The sequence below is a fragment of the Mastacembelus armatus genome, chromosome 17, assembly GCF_900324485.2.
Source record: "Mastacembelus armatus chromosome 17, fMasArm1.2, whole genome shotgun sequence".
NCBI lineage: Eukaryota > Metazoa > Chordata > Actinopteri > Synbranchiformes > Mastacembelidae > Mastacembelus > Mastacembelus armatus.
The window spans coordinates 17839935-17859366 of NC_046649.1; the positions used below are offsets into that span (position 1 = coordinate 17839935).

At 38.3% G+C, this 19432-nt stretch overlaps 3 protein-coding genes across 5 annotated transcripts; all 3 read right to left on the minus strand.

The window, feature by feature from the left end:
- Positions 1-4815: 4815 nt before the first annotated feature.
- cops9 (COP9 signalosome subunit 9) lies at positions 4816-8522 on the minus strand. Its single transcript, XM_026314494.1, has 3 exons — positions 8318-8522; positions 7279-7351; positions 4816-5404 (listed from the first exon to the last, which is right to left on the minus strand). The coding sequence occupies exons 1-3, from the start codon at positions 8411-8413 to the stop codon at positions 5367-5369; spliced, it is 207 nt and encodes a 68-aa protein (XP_026170279.1). The 5' UTR covers positions 8414-8522; the 3' UTR covers positions 4816-5366.
- A 149-nt stretch (positions 8523-8671) lies between these two features.
- LOC113134972 (uncharacterized) lies at positions 8672-15060 on the minus strand. 3 transcript variants are annotated; one of them, XM_026314597.1, is made up of 10 exons: positions 15000-15060; positions 14742-14885; positions 13705-13880; positions 13413-13523; positions 12818-12967; positions 12435-12689; positions 11844-12219; positions 11392-11630; positions 10970-11145; positions 8672-10633 (listed from the first exon to the last, which is right to left on the minus strand). In XM_026314597.1, the coding sequence occupies exons 2-10, from the start codon at positions 14875-14877 to the stop codon at positions 8890-8892; spliced, it is 3363 nt and encodes a 1120-aa protein (XP_026170382.1). In that variant the 5' UTR covers positions 14878-14885; positions 15000-15060; the 3' UTR covers positions 8672-8889. The 3 variants fall into 3 exon arrangements, with proteins under 3 accessions (XP_026170382.1, XP_026170383.1, XP_026170384.1); XM_026314598.1 differs by lacking the exon at positions 15000-15060 and having other exon boundaries at positions 13705-14344; positions 14742-14879; XM_026314599.1 differs by lacking the exons at positions 14742-14885; positions 15000-15060 and having other exon boundaries at positions 12818-13011; positions 13705-13715.
- A 588-nt stretch (positions 15061-15648) lies between these two features.
- On the minus strand, positions 15649-17931 carry LOC113134665 (apolipoprotein D-like). Its single transcript, XM_026314137.1, has 5 exons — positions 17673-17931; positions 17256-17416; positions 16617-16738; positions 16427-16512; positions 15649-16320 (listed from the first exon to the last, which is right to left on the minus strand). Exons 2-5 carry the CDS (start codon positions 17367-17369, stop codon positions 16085-16087), a joined length of 558 nt encoding a protein of 185 aa, XP_026169922.1. The 5' UTR covers positions 17370-17416; positions 17673-17931; the 3' UTR covers positions 15649-16084.
- Between the last annotated feature and the right edge of the window lie 1501 nt (positions 17932-19432).

Genomic DNA, 19432 nt, shown 5'->3' on the forward strand with positions numbered 1-19432 from the left:
CATGACTGCTCTGTGGAGAAACATTAACAAGCTGCCCTCTGACACCACTTTTCTTTCTTCCAGGTTTGAAATTCGGCATCATCATGCGAGAGGACATTGTATCTAAACCACTAGTAGATTTTCAGATTTGAAATGTACATAAATGGCTCAGTGGATGTAACCTTAAAATCTGTAAGCTGTTAAATCCACACAGCTTGAGGCCTCTGTTATAGGAGCACAGATTTATAAAGAACCGCCTGTGGCTCTTGCAGAGGTGGTAGCGATAAAACTTTCAGTGGAAAAAGTAGAGCAAGAGCTAGTCCTGATATTCATGGTACTTTCCTGATGATGCATGAGAAAGGAAGATGCATAAAACAGAATCTATGGATAAATAGGTAGCAGTAAATAACAATAACATTCCCTACGAGACACAAGAACCTAAAGAAATCAATCATTGGTGTTTTATTCTTATTCTTCATCTCCCTAAGAACATCCACTGTAGTAATTGGCTGCAGAGAATAAAAAGTACTTCTAAAGTTACTATTGTGTTGCATCAATATATTGACAGATGTGTGAGCCATATTGTGCAGGATGAGAGGAACATGACTTTTAATGATGCACACAACATTCAGGCAGCCTGCTTGCGTCTAAAGGCTCACTTCCTAAGTCTGCAGCAGTCTGGTAGTGCCGTTATACATATATTTAAAATAGGAATGAATGCTTTTTCACATTGGCCAGACAAATCAGCCTTAAATAAAAAATAAACTTAGTTTCAAAAACGCAAATGTTGATAAGTAAGCAAGCATTCTTTCCTGGTCCCTAAACCAGACCGCATACGGAAAGCCACTAATGAATGGACTGCTGCTGCTGTAGAAAGTACGATCATTTGGACTAGCATGCCAGCACTATTGGTTGTCTGGTGCTTAGAATTTCCAGTGTCAATGAACAATACAGGAGCTATGGAAACTAGAAAGCATTAGCAATAAAAGGCAAAAAGCATAACAGGCAGGTAAAGACCGACACACACACTTTACACAGTGTATAGCTATAGATAGATGTATCCATATACAGACAGACAGACAGACAGACAGACAGATAGATTGTATTTAGATATTTGTATACATTGTGTATATTTGTGTCTTACAGTGCATATACAGCAAAAAATCCATGACTACATCAGGAAAATGGCCCCAAGCAATAATGTGCTTAGGCAGCAGAAACCTGATGTACCACCAGCAGACAGAAGAAGTGGCTGATACTGAAAAATCCTACCAGTGGCTAGACAACCCTGGACTGAAAGACAGTACAGAGGCACTAGTCGTGGCAGCAGAGGAACAAGCTCTGAGTACACTGTATACATCATATACAGGCTGAGGCTGAGGCTGAGGTCTACCACACCAAGCAGGACTCCCAGTCTGTGCCCAGTATGACCTAGATGTCTCAAAGTCAAAATTGGAAACAGCCCCAAAGGTGTATGTGAATGACCAGGCTAAGATCCTGTAGGAGACCCAAGCTCAAAGTAAAAAAAAGATTTCATATATATAATTTTCCAGCCACTGGTCAATGACTTTTAGCTCACAGATTCAAGAATTCATAACCCTCAGCTAAATATTTAAACTATTCATAAATTACCTGTTTTTATTTCCACCATTTACCAATAACTCTTAGCTATGTCAGCCTTTTATAAAAATTCATAATTCATAACTCTTAGTTATTTGAACCACCTGTCAACCCTTTATTTCAACCATTTATCCATCTAGAACTTCTAGCTAACATTATTTCAACTAATTAACATCTTTTAACTGTTTCAACCCTTAATTGCTTATAGCTATCTGTTTTAACCACTGATACCTACCTACCTATTTCTATCATTCATTTATTACTTAAAGCTATTTCATTATTTGTCCATTACAGTTTGTTACTGTTAATCATTATTGTTGTCATCTAACTTGACCTTTTAGACCTTTATGTCCACTTGCTAAATAGTTTTCACAGACTTTTCAATCAAGACCCATGTTCAGGTAATGTAGCCGACTTAGTGTAAGAGTATGGAAGACAGAGCAGCATAATCTCATATATCACCACTTCTTGATTCCTGCTGTCTGTTAAATTAACAAACGGAACTAATTCTATTTATTCTGCCGTAAGCATTATCTGTCGCTCAGTTCCTAAATGCTGCTCTTTTGCAGCCATACAGTTTGTCCCCAAGCAGTGCATCTCTTATATTAATGATGACGACTCAGACTTGGCTATGATCACTGCAATTTACACATTTCAGTATAACTGGGGCTGTCACAGAGAAAGACAAATGGTTGTCTTCTGCCGTTTAAAACAGAACAGCCGTCAGGAGAGATATCTGTCTCCTTCTGTGCATAGAAAATTCAGAGCAGCTTAACAGCAGTTTATATTAAGAAATCCCATAAAGCATCTCATGCTACACTAGAGAAAAACAATAAAAACACAGGCCCTTGTTAAAGGACGACGCCTGTCAAATGTTTTTATGTAAGAACTTTTATTGTGGTTCAAGTTGCATACAAATAAATCAGCAGCAAATCACTGTGATTATTAATTATTAAAAGGTGTATTGTCAGTTAGAGGTGGAAGGCAGGGTTGACTTCTAAACATAATTCATTAGTTCTTGCAGTGACAGAAAGAAAGCCAAAATAATAGATGTTGTGACAGCAGCTCAGTTATTCACACTGAAGTGCATGTTCTGTTTCAGAGCTATCAATGCTTACATCAGATAGAGTTTGTGTACATGGTTAAAGAATCTCAAACATTTCGCATTTACCTGATATCGTCAGTGATTGCAGTGACTGACACTAAATCTGTGGTTTGCACCTTCGAGCAAAACGCTTATTTTCACGAATGTGACTGTCACAAAGTTTCTCTGTTGGGCCATTTTTAGCCACACCAGCATCATGTTTCTGTGGTTAGGGATGTCAGTCACTAAATCAATTACTTTTAGATTGATAGCCATAAAATTTAGTCATAACATTAATTTTGACAAGAGGTTGATGCCCAGTGACTTTGATATGCTCCTGCTATTTAGCTCCAAGCACAGCTGTGCCTACATACAGCCTCACAGAGCTGCTAGAGTGGCTGCAGACTCTTATTCTCATTAATGTGATATAAATTATAACCCAATTTTGTCTGAACACTACATTGTCCTGCATACTTCGAATTTTGGATATTTAATAAATAATTTGCTTAAAGTGTCCCATAATTAGCATTTAATCAGATACTATTATCTCTGTTCCTTTGCAGAAGTTACATTGTGTCTTGTCTATACAAGCTAATTATGACTTTCTAAAGCCTGTTTAAGCTGATAATTTACTGCTATTAGACACATTTCTGTAAATTGGCCACATTGCCTGAGTCTATTTCATGCTGCAAAACCCCAATCAGACAGAACTTAGTGAGTGCTGCAGCTTAAGAGTTTTCGATTGTAATTAATACCATTGTCTTGTACATAACTGTTGGACGTTTCTGTGCTGACAACACAGTTTTCAGTATTGCTGAATCTGTACAGCGAACTGTTAAAACCCTGCAGTTTGCATTTTATGCTCTTCAGAAGTCTCATATCAGTCTCCAACTTATGCTGAATAGTAATAAAATGAGAATATGCTGTTGCCCAAAACTGGAAGTATTATTGACCTCCAGATCAGCATTTTCATTGGTGCTGATATTGAAGGAATCTCACTACAGAGTAAATACTAGGGTTTCAGAAATTATCAAATGTACACGTTACCATACTGACACTGATATTAAAAATATAATATATATCACAGTGAAGACAGTCTGTCACCTGCTTTGTAGAAAATATTTTTTGAAGCAGTACTTGGTTGACTGTGGTAATGTAGTCTGCAAACAAACAGCAGTATGTAAGATGCTGAAACTACAGATGGCCACAGTACACTGCACTTTAGAGTACATTGTGAAACCTCTGCTGGGTCTCTCATATAAAAGGTATGTATTAGTTTCTGTTCTGTAAAAGTAACCACATCTTGCTTTATTTATTATTGGCTGCATCACAACCACTGCCTTCCTAAAGCATCAGGCTTTAGTTTCATCAGTTTAGCTTTTAGAATTTGCACTATTTCTACAAAAAACTGTGGACACAACCTGTAGTTTCAAGATATTGCTATGGTGGAAGAATTAAATATCACATAATTTTACAAAATGACAGAATATATGAGGATCAAGTCCATTCTTGATCTTCAACCAGCAGTTCAGAAAACACTGTCACATCTCTGCAGATTGCAATTAGGACCACCACTAAAAATTATTCACTTGGTTAATTAGTTGTTTTGTCTGTAACATGTCAGTAAGTAGTGAGAAATGGCCATTAAAACATGTTGAACTCCAAAGTTTAAAGAACCCAACAGTCCACAACCCAAGAATAATCAGTTTCCAATCTCTTAAGACAAAGGGAAGTGTTTACAAAAATTTGATGATGGTCATGCGAAACGATCGAGGTAAAACTCCATAAATATAGTTGGGTGTTTTCAGTAATATTTTGCAATACCACTAAACTGCCGTTAGATCAGAAAATGCTTGACTCATTTTGTCCTTTACCTATTGAAGTTACCCATCTATTCTCATGACCTGAGAATAGACAGGTCCCTTCTTTTGCACCACCTTAAGTTTGAACATGTAGTTCTACAAGCATTAAAATTAAATCGTAATTCATAATTAAATCATGAAAACATCTTAGCATTGCTGACACTTGCAATTCATAAGAATTCTTATGCAACGCATCTTTGAGGATCGAGAAAAGCAAAGTCCTCCCTTATTAACAAGTGAATCAAGAAAATCCACATGCACACTTTCTGCTTCTCAAAGCAAAGTGCTGTTTATTAATTTCTGACAAGTGTCAAATACACTTCCAAAAATACAAGTCTGGCTGCAGAACTACTGTACACACGTGCAAATTCATGACGCAACAGGTGATCCTGCAGATATAAAATTAAATACAGCGTGCATGACACACTGCAATACAAATAGCTAACGAACCATAATTTATCATATACCATCTGCAGCTGCTTCAGGGCGACAGCATATGGACCCTCTGCCCACCATATGTATAATTTCGCCCAGAACAGGTGTTCTCCTGGACACATAAACCTGCAATCCACACATGAGCACGATACAAACTCATAATTTTAACATGTATGAAGGAATCTCTGGGATCTTAAGAATTTACAACATCTGGAGCTGGTAGCAACTTTTTAAGGATGTTTCAGAAAACCTGAAACTAGGACAACCATGAAAGTAAATTATATGTCATTACACAGTAAATGGCAGGTTTAAAAAAAAATATGTAAGAAAAAGGGTGGGGAGTGCAAGTATCATCCATCACCGCTTTGAGGGCCTGTTAGTCTCCGTCACTGGATGTCATCATCATCAAACAGATCCTCAAAATCTGTGCAAAGAAATCAACAACACAGTTAAACTGAAGCTATACAACAGCTGGATAATTAAACTATGGCTGTATTTCAAATGGTTGTGAAAGCCAGGCATTTCCTCATAAAGTGGTCTTAAAGGCTGGTGGGTCTAAGGGCTGCAAGGTGATAAAAGTAAGACGATCTGGAAACCCACTTGCAGATAAGATGGCCTCCTTCCTGCTGACAGTTTGTGAGGTCAAGGGTCAGCAGTATGAATATGCATGCTAATAAAAGGCACACAGTGAAGTGTTGGTTTTAAGTTTGAAATGTTTATGTTTCTCATCTGTAAAGCACTTTGGTAAACATCTGTTGTTTTTAAATGTGCTGCATAAATACATTTGACCATCCAGTAAAGTCCAGTTAAGAGGGAAATGAGGTTTGATTTTACAATGAACATTATACCATCCATTACCCACCCATAGGAGGAGATACTTTTAATTGCTGTACTATGTTTTCTGCAACTATTTATATGTGTGTGGACAGGGTTATTTATCTATGCATACAAACAGTTCATCTGGGATTTTGGTACACTGCCAATCCATATTGATTCCAAAAACTTTAAACCTTGCCTGGGTGTTGGAACCAGACTAATAAATACAAGTTCCTGGTTCAAAACCTGGCAGGCACCTTTCTGTGTGGAGTTTGCATGTTCTCCCTGTGCTCCCTCCCACAGTCCAGAAACATGAATGTCAGGTTACTTGGTGATTATAAATTGCCCATAGGTGTGTGTGTTGTTTGTCAATATATGACCCTGCGATGGACTGGTGACCTGTCCAGGGCGTACCCCTGCCTTTCATCTGAAAAAAAAGCTGGAATAGGCTCCAGCAGAATACAGATGATGAATAGACTAAACCCAAACAATTACAACATACATACAATGAAAATTTTAAAATCATATTATAAATGCATGCCTGGGACTGGGAATTGCTATCACTAACCCCAGAGACAGTTAGAGGGAACACACCTATGCCAAAGGGGAACACAAGCCAGCCTAAATGAGCCTCACCCACAGACCTCCTGCAGTCCAGTCTGAGAGGAATGTGTGTCACACATGTTGAGAAGTTACATCCGTTTGATGTAGCAGCACCTCAGGGCAGTGATCATGCTACAAAGGTTTGTAAAAGAGGAGTTTGGGTACAAGAAATGTTTTGGGACCACTAAAGAGATTTCCAGCTGTGGAACCAGTGGCACTCCGGTGCCCAGAGGTGGAGGGGAAAAAAAAACATCTCATGCTAATAGATTCAGTGTGCTCTGACTGACATTTCCTATTTGGAGACTACAGACTCCTCCTCAGCTCTCTTAAAATTACTGGAAAAACAATATAATTTCCACCAATACTTTTACTTGGATAATGCTTTAAGAGAGTTGCTACAGCTATTAACTGTTAACAAGATGATGTCTAGTGACAAAGATTAATTGACACTCTTCAGAAAATCAATACTAAAGTCCGAGATACAGCTCCTTTATGTTGATTTGCATTTGCATATCCTATTGAAATTCTGTGGGAGTTTCACCAAAAATCTAGACTGGCCCAAAAGAACTCAAATCCTTTCACTTTCAGCACTTATGTTATTTAAATTTAAATGCAAATTGATAAAGGTTGATCTGTCTACGCTCCCTAACCAATGACAAAAATAAAAACTTGGTTTTAGAAGTCTTTGCAAGATTATTAAAAATCTAAAACTCTCATTTATAAAAACATTTACACCCCTAAATTTCTAGATTGAAGAAACCACTTTAGCACAAACCATAGCTTTATGTCTTCCTGGGTAAGTCTCTACAAGCTTGACAACAGATTACTTGGAGTACAGGCAGTGCATGACAAGTTTTATGCATATGAGGGAATCTTTACCGTTGAAGAAGTCTGCATGAACTGCCTTTTCATTGGCAGCCAGGTCCATCAGCAGTCCTGTGCTTCCCCCAGCCTGCCAGGGAACAAACATGCAGCTTAGTTGCACAAGTTGAACTCAAAGTCAGCCAGCATCTTACTGACTCACTTATTTTAAATCCCATTTAAAATTCCTTATGCTGGTTGGGATGTGCTCTTAGCATAATAATGGTTGAAGCTAAATCAGCAGTCCTAGATGACAACATCTTGCGATTTGTTTTTTCTTCAGCAACTGTCAAACCACGCTGACTCTGATCAGAGCACAGCGAGTCTGTAGTTTTAATGCTAGAAGTTTAATACTATATCATGAACTCCTCTTCTCCCTGCTTTCTGTACTCATGACACTTTCTCTAATATTAGAGACTGATTTCACCACCTGTTTAATCTTATAGTCCCCATGTAGGTGGAAACACCTGGATGTGATCAGCTCACACCTGATCTCTACATTGAAATGACCAAAGTTCAGGAACATTCAAGCATTATATAAGTTTTTTCAGATAACAGACATGGTTTTGTATATCTCAATGATTTACTTGCCCAATATAATAGAAAACAAGCAATGAACCACACTCAAAAGTATACAGGTGCCCTTAAAGGCAGTAACTTAAAGTAACTACTGCACATGAGGGTGTTACGAGGACACTTGTTTCTGTAGAGACTTTTGTACTCTAGACGAAGTACTAGCTTTACTTCTTGAGAACTACTTTTAGATACTTTCCCCAGTTCAGTGGAGATTTATATACTAGTTTCGTCGATAACTCCAATCAATGCTAAATGCAAGGCTAACATTAGCTTGCATGCTAGTCAATGCTAACAAACGCTAAACAATCTTAGTTATTAACCGAACAGTAGTTAATGCTAAACATGTAGTAAACTATGAATGTACTGGGCTATAAAGAGGGTTGAGACAAAGGCAAAGAGATGCTTCTAACATCTAACTTAGCTCAGTTCAGTGGGATTTTACGTTGCTAAGCTAATGAATTAAACTAGTTCACAAACAAACCTCATCCAAATCGACGTACGGCCCGGCGCCTTCAGGAAACATCTCGTCCACGGCTGGCTTCATGGCGGTTGAGTTGGACTGATCCTTCAGTGGCATAGATGAACAAAAACGCAATTTTTTGAGTCAGACTTTCGTCCAAACCTGAGCTAGTCAAACTACACCACAGCTTTAGGCTACTGAGGCGCCATGTGAATATATAGCCGATGTGAAACTCCGATCAGGCGACAAATGTTCCGCAGCAGGTTTCGTAATAATCTAAATAAAACCAGAGGTGGAGACAAACTAAGTACATTATACTTACGCATGTTTAAGGCACTAACTTACTACTTTACAAAAACAAATAAACTCACAATGTAAACTTGCAATATCTTTATTCTGGTAAAAATGAAATAAACATAAGCATGTGACAACATAACCAACTTTATATTGACTTTTAGTACAGTCTAACGTGAAGTAGTATAATGTACAAATATTTTTTTTCCACTTTGATGAAAGAAAATATTGTGCTCACATTCCACTAAAGGAACATATTTTAGCTTTCACACCTAAAACAGGATGTGATAAACCAGTTTCTAAACAATATCAACAGACCCTGCATATGCTGATACCAATTCAGTGGCACACTGAGTGCAGCAGTACCCATCTGTCAGCATTTGTTCAGCTATACTTGCAGATATGTTCACACAGCTAGAGTGGTACCAGCCTTGGCACTTGTCACACTGGACCATGGAAGCTTTTTCCTTGTACAGGTAGCATATGCAATACTTGCTTAGTATTGCACGTCGCTCCGCTATTGTCCACCTCGATCTTCTACGAGTGTGTGGGAACATTTTGAGCTTCCCTTTTGTCAGGCAGGCATGCAGATGCACCCTCATCAGATTCTGATTGTACTGGATATCAGCAGGATCAAAACCTGACGCCAGAGAGACTGCATTTGCAATAGCAAAGAGTCCACTGTCCATTGCCCGTTGCTGCCGCTGTGTACATTTTATTTGCACATCAATGATTCCATCTTGTCCCCTACAGTATTTCCTATAGACTGTAACCAGCTGTTGCCTCAGGGTCAAAGGAACACAGCTTTTTGGCAAGAGAGAATCATACAGCTGGACTTGACCTCTGAATGAACTTGACACCAACCAATGCTGGTCCATATGATGGATCTGGATGGCTTCTGTTGCAGCAGACACCTGTACTGCGCCTGCAGAAAGCAGAATGGTGTCATTAAGTCCTTCCACAAAAGGAAACTCCTCTCTCAGGAGACTCTGGCTGGCATTTATGAACTTGTCATTCAGCCGTTGCCCAGACAGTAGCTCATGCTCATCAGCCAAGGTTAGAACTGCCCCTCCGATTGTACACCAAGCTTCTGTCACTGGCCTCTCAGGTGTTTCTTGCAGGTGTGTTGTGTCTGACTGGTCTCCAGACAGGCTGTTTGTAGCCAGTGGGTTTATAACATGTACTGGGATTTTTCTCATGATTTCGGTTGATTCTCCAACAGTGTTTGTGCATGGGTGTTTTGGTTGCCCATATGCCCTCTTTGGTGGTGGAACAGTGTTATGGATGACTACTGTACTTTTCCGTTTTCTATTTTTTGTGAAGTTGTTTAGTGCCATTCTTTTATCATGTGGAATATAGTCCTTTAACTCCATTGCCACATCCTCCAATGTAATTTCCAGACTTTGTAAGAAATCCTCATTGTCCACAGATAAAATGGAGTCACTTATGGCCTTCAGACGTTCAATGCATCGTCTTCTGGCTGTGTTGATTTTTTTATTTGTTCTTGTTCTTGATGGAAGTTCGTTTAGAAGTGTTGCATAATCATGAAGTAACATTTCATTGCCCTGGTCTTCAACATGTGTGTCTTTTCCATCATTCTCCTGAATCTCAGCTTCATGGTCCTGATGTTCCAGGGGTTCTTCAGCAGACTGGGAAGCTGAAGGGTTTGAGCTGAAGCAGACAGGATCAAGGGTGAACAGTGGGTTGTTCCTGTACTGTGAGCAGAGATCATCCCATGTCCACCCTTCTCTGAAGCCTGCACAAAAGTGTTTGCATGGAAGTCTGTTTCTTTTCCAATCTTCACAACTGCATGATGGTAACGTCGAGCTAGACCCTAGTGTGACCACATAACTTTCTCCATCTGACTCACTTGTCACTTTGAATGTTCTATTAGACAGTTCTGTGACATATACAGCACCTAGATCTGCTGCCATGCGGTCTACAATGTGCATCACCATGTCACATGGTCGGTTGTGAAGGAAGGCAGGTATATTCTCACTGAACGTACAGCCAGAGGAATACTGGATGTTCAGCTGCGTGTACCTGAGAAATAATATAAGCATCTTTTAAGTCAAGTGTATAAGTGGCTCATGTTAGAGCTTAGCAGCATACTAATAATGAATATCAAAATTCATTGTAATACAGTGCAAACCTGACACAAAATGTATTGCTTGGTCTTGTGGTATTTAATGTGTAGTCTCATTTCATCAGCTATTGTAATGAGACTGGAGTTTAGACAGTTTCTCATTTTAGGTTTCTCTTTTACAGAATAAATTTCTTTCAACTATTTTTTTTAGTTTATTGTTATTATTAAAAGGGAAAAAGATAATAAAAGCTAAAAATATCATTTTCCAGTCCCTAATAATAATTCAAACTTACTTCTTTTGCCACTGAGGGATGAAATCATTGACGATAACAGTCATCATTTCACTCAAGGTGCTGGTTTTGCAGTTCTGCAGATGTCTGTATTTGAAAGTCTCATTCAGCCGCTCAACTCCATTAATGATTATGAGGATGTTTTGCACCGCCTCCTCACGAAAGGCATTGATCCATCTCTATAAGTAAAAGTGCTGTTATAAAACATTGATTCTCCCACCCTCACATTTAAAAACAGGAAACACTGAAGTTGATTCCATCATCAATACTATTTTATTACTTATTATATAACTAGAGCAGATTTTTTTAACATTTGTAATTACAATTCACATTTTGTAATGAACTACATGTGCAATAGTGTTAGCTAATTAGTTAGGTACATATGCAGATATGGGCTGATCTATGAACATCGAATGGCTTCTTACCTCCTTTTCAGGGAGCCATGTTTTCTGAAACCATGTCTGGAGCAGGGGATTCTTGGTCCATTCTTTGTTTTCCTCAAACTTCTGGATTAGCTGTTCACATTCCTGAAGAGTGTCAGCTGCAGCGATTCTTCGCAGGGAGGATAGTGTCTCATCTTGGTCCAGCACCCCATTGTCCACATTTCTTATCCACTCATCCCACATCTTCTCTAGGTGGTAGTCACACAGGATAGCTCTGCAGTCTATTGCAGACAATTTAAGAGGTGTTAAAAAAAAAAAAAAATCAGAACAACAGTGACATGTGTGACATAACTTCTGATCTTGACCTTTGGCTTCCCCTACTTATTGTATCTCACAGGTGCTACCTAAATGTAGATGTCTCTGTATAAACCTATGGAATGACCCAATGTAATCTTTTATGAGCATGGAAGGGAAGCAGACAAGCTGATTCTGACCTGTGAACACGCTCTCCACAGCATTAATTTCTGCCATGTTGAAATCCACAATGAAGTGGCCTGGAGACCATCCATCATTCCAGGCCTTCAGGATATGTAGGGCGTCTGACACTGCCTCCTCGGTCTCATGCCGTACAATGAAAACTGCCACAACAATGTAACACACGTTTGTGCGGGCCCACAGTAAATACAAAGGCAAATCTGACTTTGTCAACTTATGCGCAGCATCAAGGAGGCAGACTTCTTGTCCATACAGGTGCAAAAGTCTTTGCTGCCACTTAGTCTGGTAGCACAGAAGGAAATCTTCCCCTTCATTTTGGGGTCTTATGAATATACTGTCACCAGGATCTCTCTCTCTCCATGTCTGTGCAAGGATCTGTTGGTACAAAAAAAGTTGATGAAGATTATTTTAATTTTAATGTTTCGTTTTAGTTACTGTTAAATAGGGCCAAGATCACACTTAAATCATAGTTTGTAATTTACATGTACCTATATATCGGCCCACATATATCTATGTGACCAGTTACTGTGTCTTTTGTATATTGTTCCATGACATAGCACACTACACTTGAAAAAACTCGTTCTTCTTACCTGTAGGTTCTCCTGATCATTACGCGAGTGCAAGACAGCATCTTGTGCACTTTTCATAATGTTCCTCAAGTTTTGGTGCAAGGTGTAGTAGCGATACCTCGTCAGTGGAGGAGGCTTTTCACCTTTGAAAAGGCTGCTCTTTACAAACTCTCTGACATGCCTGCGCATTTCACTGACACTTTTCACTCCCTCTCGTAACAGCTCCTTTATTCTCTCTTCAACCTTGGGGTTAGCCGCTTCTTGAACACATGTCACCTGCAGAAAAATAACATGTACCGTAATGCTTTTATCTCCCACAAGCAGATGTTTGGCTCACTTTGATGTCCATATGTGTATGCAAAAATCAGTAACTAGTGGATCACGGGGGCAGAAACAACAGTTACCTCTCCTCGGACGGGATGGCCAACATGGTCCTCCAATCGTGGTACCAACACGTAGTAGGTGTTTTCCCAGGTTACTGGCTTGTTCTCTCGTATGATGCTCTTAAGCTCCTGCCCTGCATGCTTTCTTGCCCACATGCTGTCCTTTAAAATCTGAAGTAGTGTTCACAGATGGGGGAACATTTCTTCAGATATACCTGATTTTGAGTTGTCATGTTTGTATCACATATGAGAGTGAGAGGAGCTGAGTATGTAATGCTTAGAAATGCATTACATTACAGAAGCTGGTGATGCATCACACATGCAGTACTGTGCAAAGATCTTAGGCACTTTAGATGTTTAGATTCTAAGTCATCACACAATAACAACAGGTGTCAGATCATCCTACATTCCTCCTGTAGCAGGACAATGACCCAAAATGTCCAGTTAGGAGTGGTCACACAAAAGACTTGTATTTTTTGGTTTACCGCATATTTCAGAATACAAATAAGATGGACAGATAAAAACCATTCATAGCATTATTTTCTAGTGCCTAAAACATTTGCACAGAACTGTTGTATAAAATAACTGATAACATGAAAATAACTCATGGCTTTACCTTATGCTCAGGAAACATGGCCACCCTTGTCACCTTGAGCTCTGCAGGGCAGCCAATCTTTTTAGTGTCTTGTGCCAAGAATCTTCGTTTCTTGTGCACATTATCTCCAGACTACAAAGAAGGCAGTGAGTTTTAAAAGTAGATGGTTACCTCAAAGCCAAAGAAAATGCAACACTCATTTCTGAATACCTGCTAAGTAACCTACATTCTCTCTTTAGATTTCACTGTAAAAAATAACTGAAGCAAAGACATATCAAGATATCTATGTATGTAGATCATGTATATTACTTACTGCAATATTCTGAGCATATCTCTCCTTTTTTTTCTTTGCCCTGTCTTTTCCTAGGTGGCACTCAAACGACATGCTCCCAATGAAAATAAACGGCACCCCAGTGAAGGAGATGGTTGGGGACTTTCCGTCATTCTTCTTCTCAAAAAAGACTCTGTTACTCACAGATGGCTGCCATTCTGTTGGAGAATGAAAAGGATACCTGAACTAAAATTGTGTGTAAATCATCTAAAAGGACAGGAAACTTTCACCTTTCCTCATGGTAAAACAGGTCACAGGCCCAAATTCTTTGCAAAACAAACAAGACAAGCTATTTTGTGCTGGCCACCATGGCCAGGAAGCAACATCTAAAAGCAAGAATATAGATTAAGTTAAATCTATCAGATTAATCAGATCAGACAGCTGTTAGTGACTGATGTCCACTGTGCACATTACACTTACTACAAAACTAAACCTGCTACTCACCGCACTAAACACCTGAGGCAGAAAGAAGAGTGACTGTTACAGACCCTATAGAAGGGCCCTGTGTTGGGGGCTAATGATGTCTGTCATAAAACCTGCTGGCTGCAGATTATTTTCTGACTTTGGTCCTTGTCATGCTGCTGAATTAAAGTGGGCCCCATCAGAGGCCTCCCTGGTGCTTCTGCATGGAGGAACACTAATCACAAATGTTTACCTTTTAACGTAAAATATGAACTGACGTAATTTTAAATTAATTTGAGTTACATTGAAAATAATGAAGAACTGGAACAATTGTAACAAGTGTAATTAAATCTTTAGGGGCCCAGTGTGATGTTTCTTCATGTCCAGACACGGCCCTGCTGAGCAGCCTCTTTGTTTTGATTGTGAAATAAAGTCCAAACTTGGTAAACGAGTTAAAATCTTTTTAAATAAAAGGCTGAATGTTGTATATATGTTTTAAAAAAGAGTCTATACCTGCCCTGAAAACAATGTCAGGTGTTTTTAAACGGCTTTCTAGGTGTCTCAAACTTCGCCGGTTAGCTAAAACCCGAGCAGTACTAATAAAAACATCAACTCACCTGCATTGTTGAAGTTCTTGTCATTGCAGACACTCACATATTTACACTGAGACGCTTCCTCAATGTCTCTTATCAAAGTTTTAACTTCTTGGAGAGACTGGCGGACACAAACACGGGACGTCAGGGTCTCTGCCATCGCGCCACCGTCTCCGGAGTCTTGGGATCTAGTGCTAACCGTCTAACATCAGCTCCAGCGCACCCAGAAAAACTCCCACACTCTCCCAGAGGTCTGAGTCATCATTTATAGCAGATGTGGGTAAAAACAGTAACTATTTCCTCCAGCTATTTTGTCTAATCAACTATTATCGAGGACGGTTTATGCTCAGCTAACGTTACACATATAAACTGGTAAGGTGCGCGGTCAAAATAAAGCCGAGGTGAAACTCAAGATAGCCCTCAAAGATTCCGCTGCGGTTTTAAAAATTAAGTTCTCAGATAAAATGATGTCCCTATTTATACATTTTATGAAGTTTAGCATTTACATACATTTCACCTTTAATAGTTTTTTTAAATGTGTTTTTTAAAATATTTTGCTATTAATACAAAAATAATCTACACACAAATAATGTTGTATATGTAAGCAGTTAAAATTAGCACCATATTTTCCATCTACATTAGTCAAATAAGGAATGTATTAATGAAAATCAAAAATCAAAAATTATAATTCACAAAATTTTTTTGGTCAAATAAATTTGTTCATTCTGCATGAGCACTTCTACTTTTGGTACTTTTTTACAATAATATTTCCATACTTTTACTTAAGCCCTTGACAGGCCTGTGATAGAAGACTAAAAACACAGTAATCTGGTGGTTTTGGTCTATTTGTGTCAATCCAAATGTCAGACTGCAGCTTTTACTATTTTTTTAAAATTCTATTTTGGGTCTTTTTTTCCAGTTCAAGATACAAACATCAGACTCGCTCATATAACACCACAGCTTTATACTGCAATGAAATAGCAACTGGTTGCATTATGACAAAAAGAAATAGCTAAACAGCTAAAATGGTTAAAATATGTAGAACATTAGTTTGTAATATCACACCCAGTGATGCTGTTTTGGATGAAAAGGCATGTGAACTATGGGTTAGTATTCATTTATATTAATAACTACATGTCAAGCTACATACTATGATGCAGAGTGTAGGTATGGTATAGGTATGCAGTTATTTTGTACTGTAAACGTTTCTATTGTCTTAAAAAGTTCGGAAAACTATTCCACACATACACAAACTGAGTAATGAATTGACTTTAACCTCCTGGTCATAATCACCATACAACACTTGTCAAATATGGAATCATCTTCTCCTTTCCTATGAACAACAGCTGCATTTTGTGTTGTATTTCTCAGAGTGTTTTGTCACAACCCTGCTGCCTGCTGGCAATCATCCTGATCACATCAATGTTGTTGTTGGCGAAGATCTCTTTAGCTCTCTCAACAGTGGATTCCGGCAGGGTTCGTGTTCGGCCCAGGATCCAGGCGAAGTCTACGTGAAAGAGCCTCAGGACATCCGTGCAGGAATACACCAGGGCTGAGTTTACATAGTCAGTGGACAGAATCCAATAAGGGGAGTAGGGCAGGACTTTGGTGAATATAAAAGACAGAAGGCATGAGAGGCACAAAATGTAAAGACACCCTCCAGCAATGGCAGTTATTCTTAAAAGCGTAGTAAACGTATTCATGCTCACCGTAGGAATAACTTATTCCCAGCTTGGCAGGATTCTTCATGTCCTCTATGACTCCAATTCCTTCGATTTTCCTCAGCTCCCCATTTCTGTTTATTCCAGACAGTCAAATCTCATGTTGTATTAAAGGGACCCATGCAAATATTACCTCCTGACTCCACATTTGCACAAAGAAATTGCAGATAGGACTCACAGTATTTCAGAGCTGACCACTCGCATGGAGCTGTCTGTCTTCAAAGTGAAATTGGTTTCGATGCACTGGCCTTTCTCAAACTGGGTTGGCAATCTGGCAATTTCAAACCATCTCCCCATGAACTAAGAGAGCAAAACCACACATAAATTCACAGACAATTTAAAACACCGTGAGCAGAGAGTATGAATAAATTTACATACTGTAGTAAATTCAACAAATTATAATGACAAACCTAAAAAAGAGATTGGATATATGCAATATAATGTAGCAAATACAAAGACATTTGACATATTTCTTAACATACATTGTTTTCAAAGATTATAACTTGTATTAACTTGTATGAAGTTGTATTCTATTATCATTCAGTGGACCAATTTACTAATAAACAGCTGTATCTGGTCATAACTATGTTGAATGAGTGAAATAATGTACATTTATTGATGAATACATTTATTGATTTATACATCAATAAACTTCATAGCAGTAATTCATGGTAAAAAAAATACATCAGTCATTTTGTCTTTTTTTTTTTTAAACATAAAACAGAAACGTATTATATCTCACATCGTCATGGACATCACTGGACAACATGACGCTTTATTCAGCTATTCTCTGTACAAAGCAGTTTTCTACTGTTACCTGTTTGAGGTTGAACGCAGGCTGAACAGCTGGTTCTGGACATGGTCCCCAGTGGGGAACCTGAGCCCTGATCAGCGGGAGAGTTAATATAACCAAAGCAAAAGACAACTTCATAGTGAAACAAGCCTTTGTTGCCTGAAAAATATCTCCCAGGTTTAAAGCTGCAGAGTGAAAACAATAAATCTGTATTAAGCAACAAATAACGGAAATCTGAGCTAAAAAAAAAAGAGTAAGTACAAGGCAATCAAGGCAGTTCATCATGATATTATAAAATTACCTATTAAATTTACTTAATACATCATCTCAACACTATATCATCAAGCACAAAAAACACAACCTCAATGTTGAAATGATGATCAAAGAACTTATATGCTTTTTATTTTTCTATATTGTATAACATTAAATAGATTTACTTACCTCTGTGGCCTGATGGTTCAGATATCTGTTCTCTGGCTTGGAAAAATTCTGGTATTTGAATTAGAGACGTTGCTTTCTGTGAGGGTTTGCAATGCAGCAGTTGTGTGTCATCAATGGGCGTCTTTGTGTGGAGCCAGTCTTATTTAAGACTTGAAGCAAACTATTAGCAAATTGGAATCATGGGGGACATACCAGTTAAAATTTAAAAATAAAGAAAATAATTTTGTTGTGCTGCAGATGGGAAGGAAAGTATATTTTTTATGTTTCCATAAAGTATCAAAGTATTTATTTACCTGGCTTCTACGTTGTGAAGCTGCACAATGTTATTGTGGACATAACTGACAGCTGAATGACTAAAAGCCATTGTAAAGACAATGAAAATTGCTAATCCAAGCTGACATTAACAGTTCCTAGTGAAATGATTTTTTTTAGTCAGCACCATGATCAGGTCTGGCAGTGGTGGCCAAATTTTAAAAGAAGTGGGCTTGTGACCATAACATTTCCCATTTGTTCCCAGCAGGATTAATCTGGATAGGAAAAATTAAACACCAGCAAGGCAGAAAACTGTGGAACTCCTCAGTTTGCAGCAGGTCAGACTGTCAGAATAAAGGCACATAATGTGTGCAAAGTGTCTAATTTTTATACCTTTGGTTATAAATTCTAATAGACTATTTAGCTGTAAATGGTTTGTGGACAGGAAGCAGATGTTTGGAAATAAACAAGCAATAAATTAAGAATGGGTTTTGAAATAATGAAGGATTAGAGCAGCACAAAGAGTCTGCAGCCATGTATCCACATCCTCTGTGTTATCTACACACTCAAACTAAATCATCAACATGATAATACTCGCATTTTGATTTTTAACATGTTCACTGTGGTGTTTACTTTGTTGGCATTTGTTGATTAGACATCAGCCTAGTGACCATAAATGTCTGTACATCATTTTATAGTAATTCATTTGTTTGTTTTGGAGATATTTAAGTCAGGGCTGAAGTGGCCCACAGTTAATGTCAACCCTAACTTTAACTTTAACAAAAGTAAAAGTTTTGTGAAAAAGTTTATGGAGGGAAAGTATGAGGGCACCTGATGGTTGGATCAAGAAAGGCAGCAGCAGGAGGACAGGCCAAAATAAACAGGGCTGAGACAAGAATTGTAACATATACAGGGCTATTATTGTCACTGCTGTTTCTCTTTTTGCCAAATTTTCTTAAAATGATTGATTACAACATGCCCGAGTAGTTAAATTAAGTAAGTTGGCACGGCATCAGTAAGTGCTGAACTGACGCCAACCTAATCAATTTATTCAAAACTGCATGATCATCCATTTAAAAATTTGGCAGCACTTCTGTATTCATGAAAAGATGGTCAAAGTCCAAATGGAGGAAAATATACACAAAAATCAAATGTTTAAAAATGCAAGTCAAACACAGAAAAATATTGGAAGCAAAGTCCTGACTATAAAAAATCAGTCTGGGGCATAAAATGTATAACATAAATGTATAATAATAAATCAGTATCTGAGTCTATAGTCCAATGTTTAAACATCTAAATGGCATGGTGCTCTCAGCCACACCTGTTTAAGACTTAAACCAGTTTACACCAAATGATGGCAATTAAAAGCAAATGCTATTAAATACTGGGTGTGTTTCCAGACAAAGTTCCCCAGCTACAAACACAGCAAAATGAAAGAAAACAAGATCAAAAGATTCAATTTCCAGCTAATACACTTCAGAGAGGAATAACTTGTTAGCTGCACCCAG

Coding starts and splice junctions, on each gene's coding strand:
- cops9 (XM_026314494.1), bottom strand. CDS start 8,413: ATGCCACTGAAGGATCAGTCCAACTCAACCGCCATGAAGCCAGCCGTG. Junction 7,352..8,317: donor CGTACGTCGATTTGGATGAG/GTTTGTTTGTGA, acceptor GTTCCCTGGCAG/GCTGGGGGAAGCACAGGACT. Junction 5,405..7,278: donor TCATGCAGACTTCTTCAACG/GTAAAGATTCCC, acceptor TTCTTTGCACAG/ATTTTGAGGATCTGTTTGAT.
- LOC113134972 (XM_026314597.1), bottom strand. CDS start 14,877: ATGGCAGAGACCCTGACGTCCCGTGTTTGTGTCCGCCAGTCTCTCCAA. Junction 13,524..13,704: donor GATATGCTCAGAATATTGCA/GTAAGTAATATA, acceptor CCTTCTTTGTAG/TCTGGAGATAATGTGCACAA. Junction 12,690..12,817: donor GCCATCCCGTCCGAGGAGAG/GTAACTGTTGTT, acceptor ATTTTTCTGCAG/GTGACATGTGTTCAAGAAGC.
- LOC113134665 (XM_026314137.1), bottom strand. CDS start 17,369: ATGAAGTTGTCTTTTGCTTTGGTTATATTAACTCTCCCGCTGATCAGG. Junction 16,739..17,255: donor CTGCGTTCAACCTCAAACAG/GTAACAGTAGAA, acceptor TTGCTCTCTTAG/TTCATGGGGAGATGGTTTGA. Junction 16,513..16,616: donor GTGGTCAGCTCTGAAATACT/GTGAGTCCTATC, acceptor TGGAATAAACAG/AAATGGGGAGCTGAGGAAAA.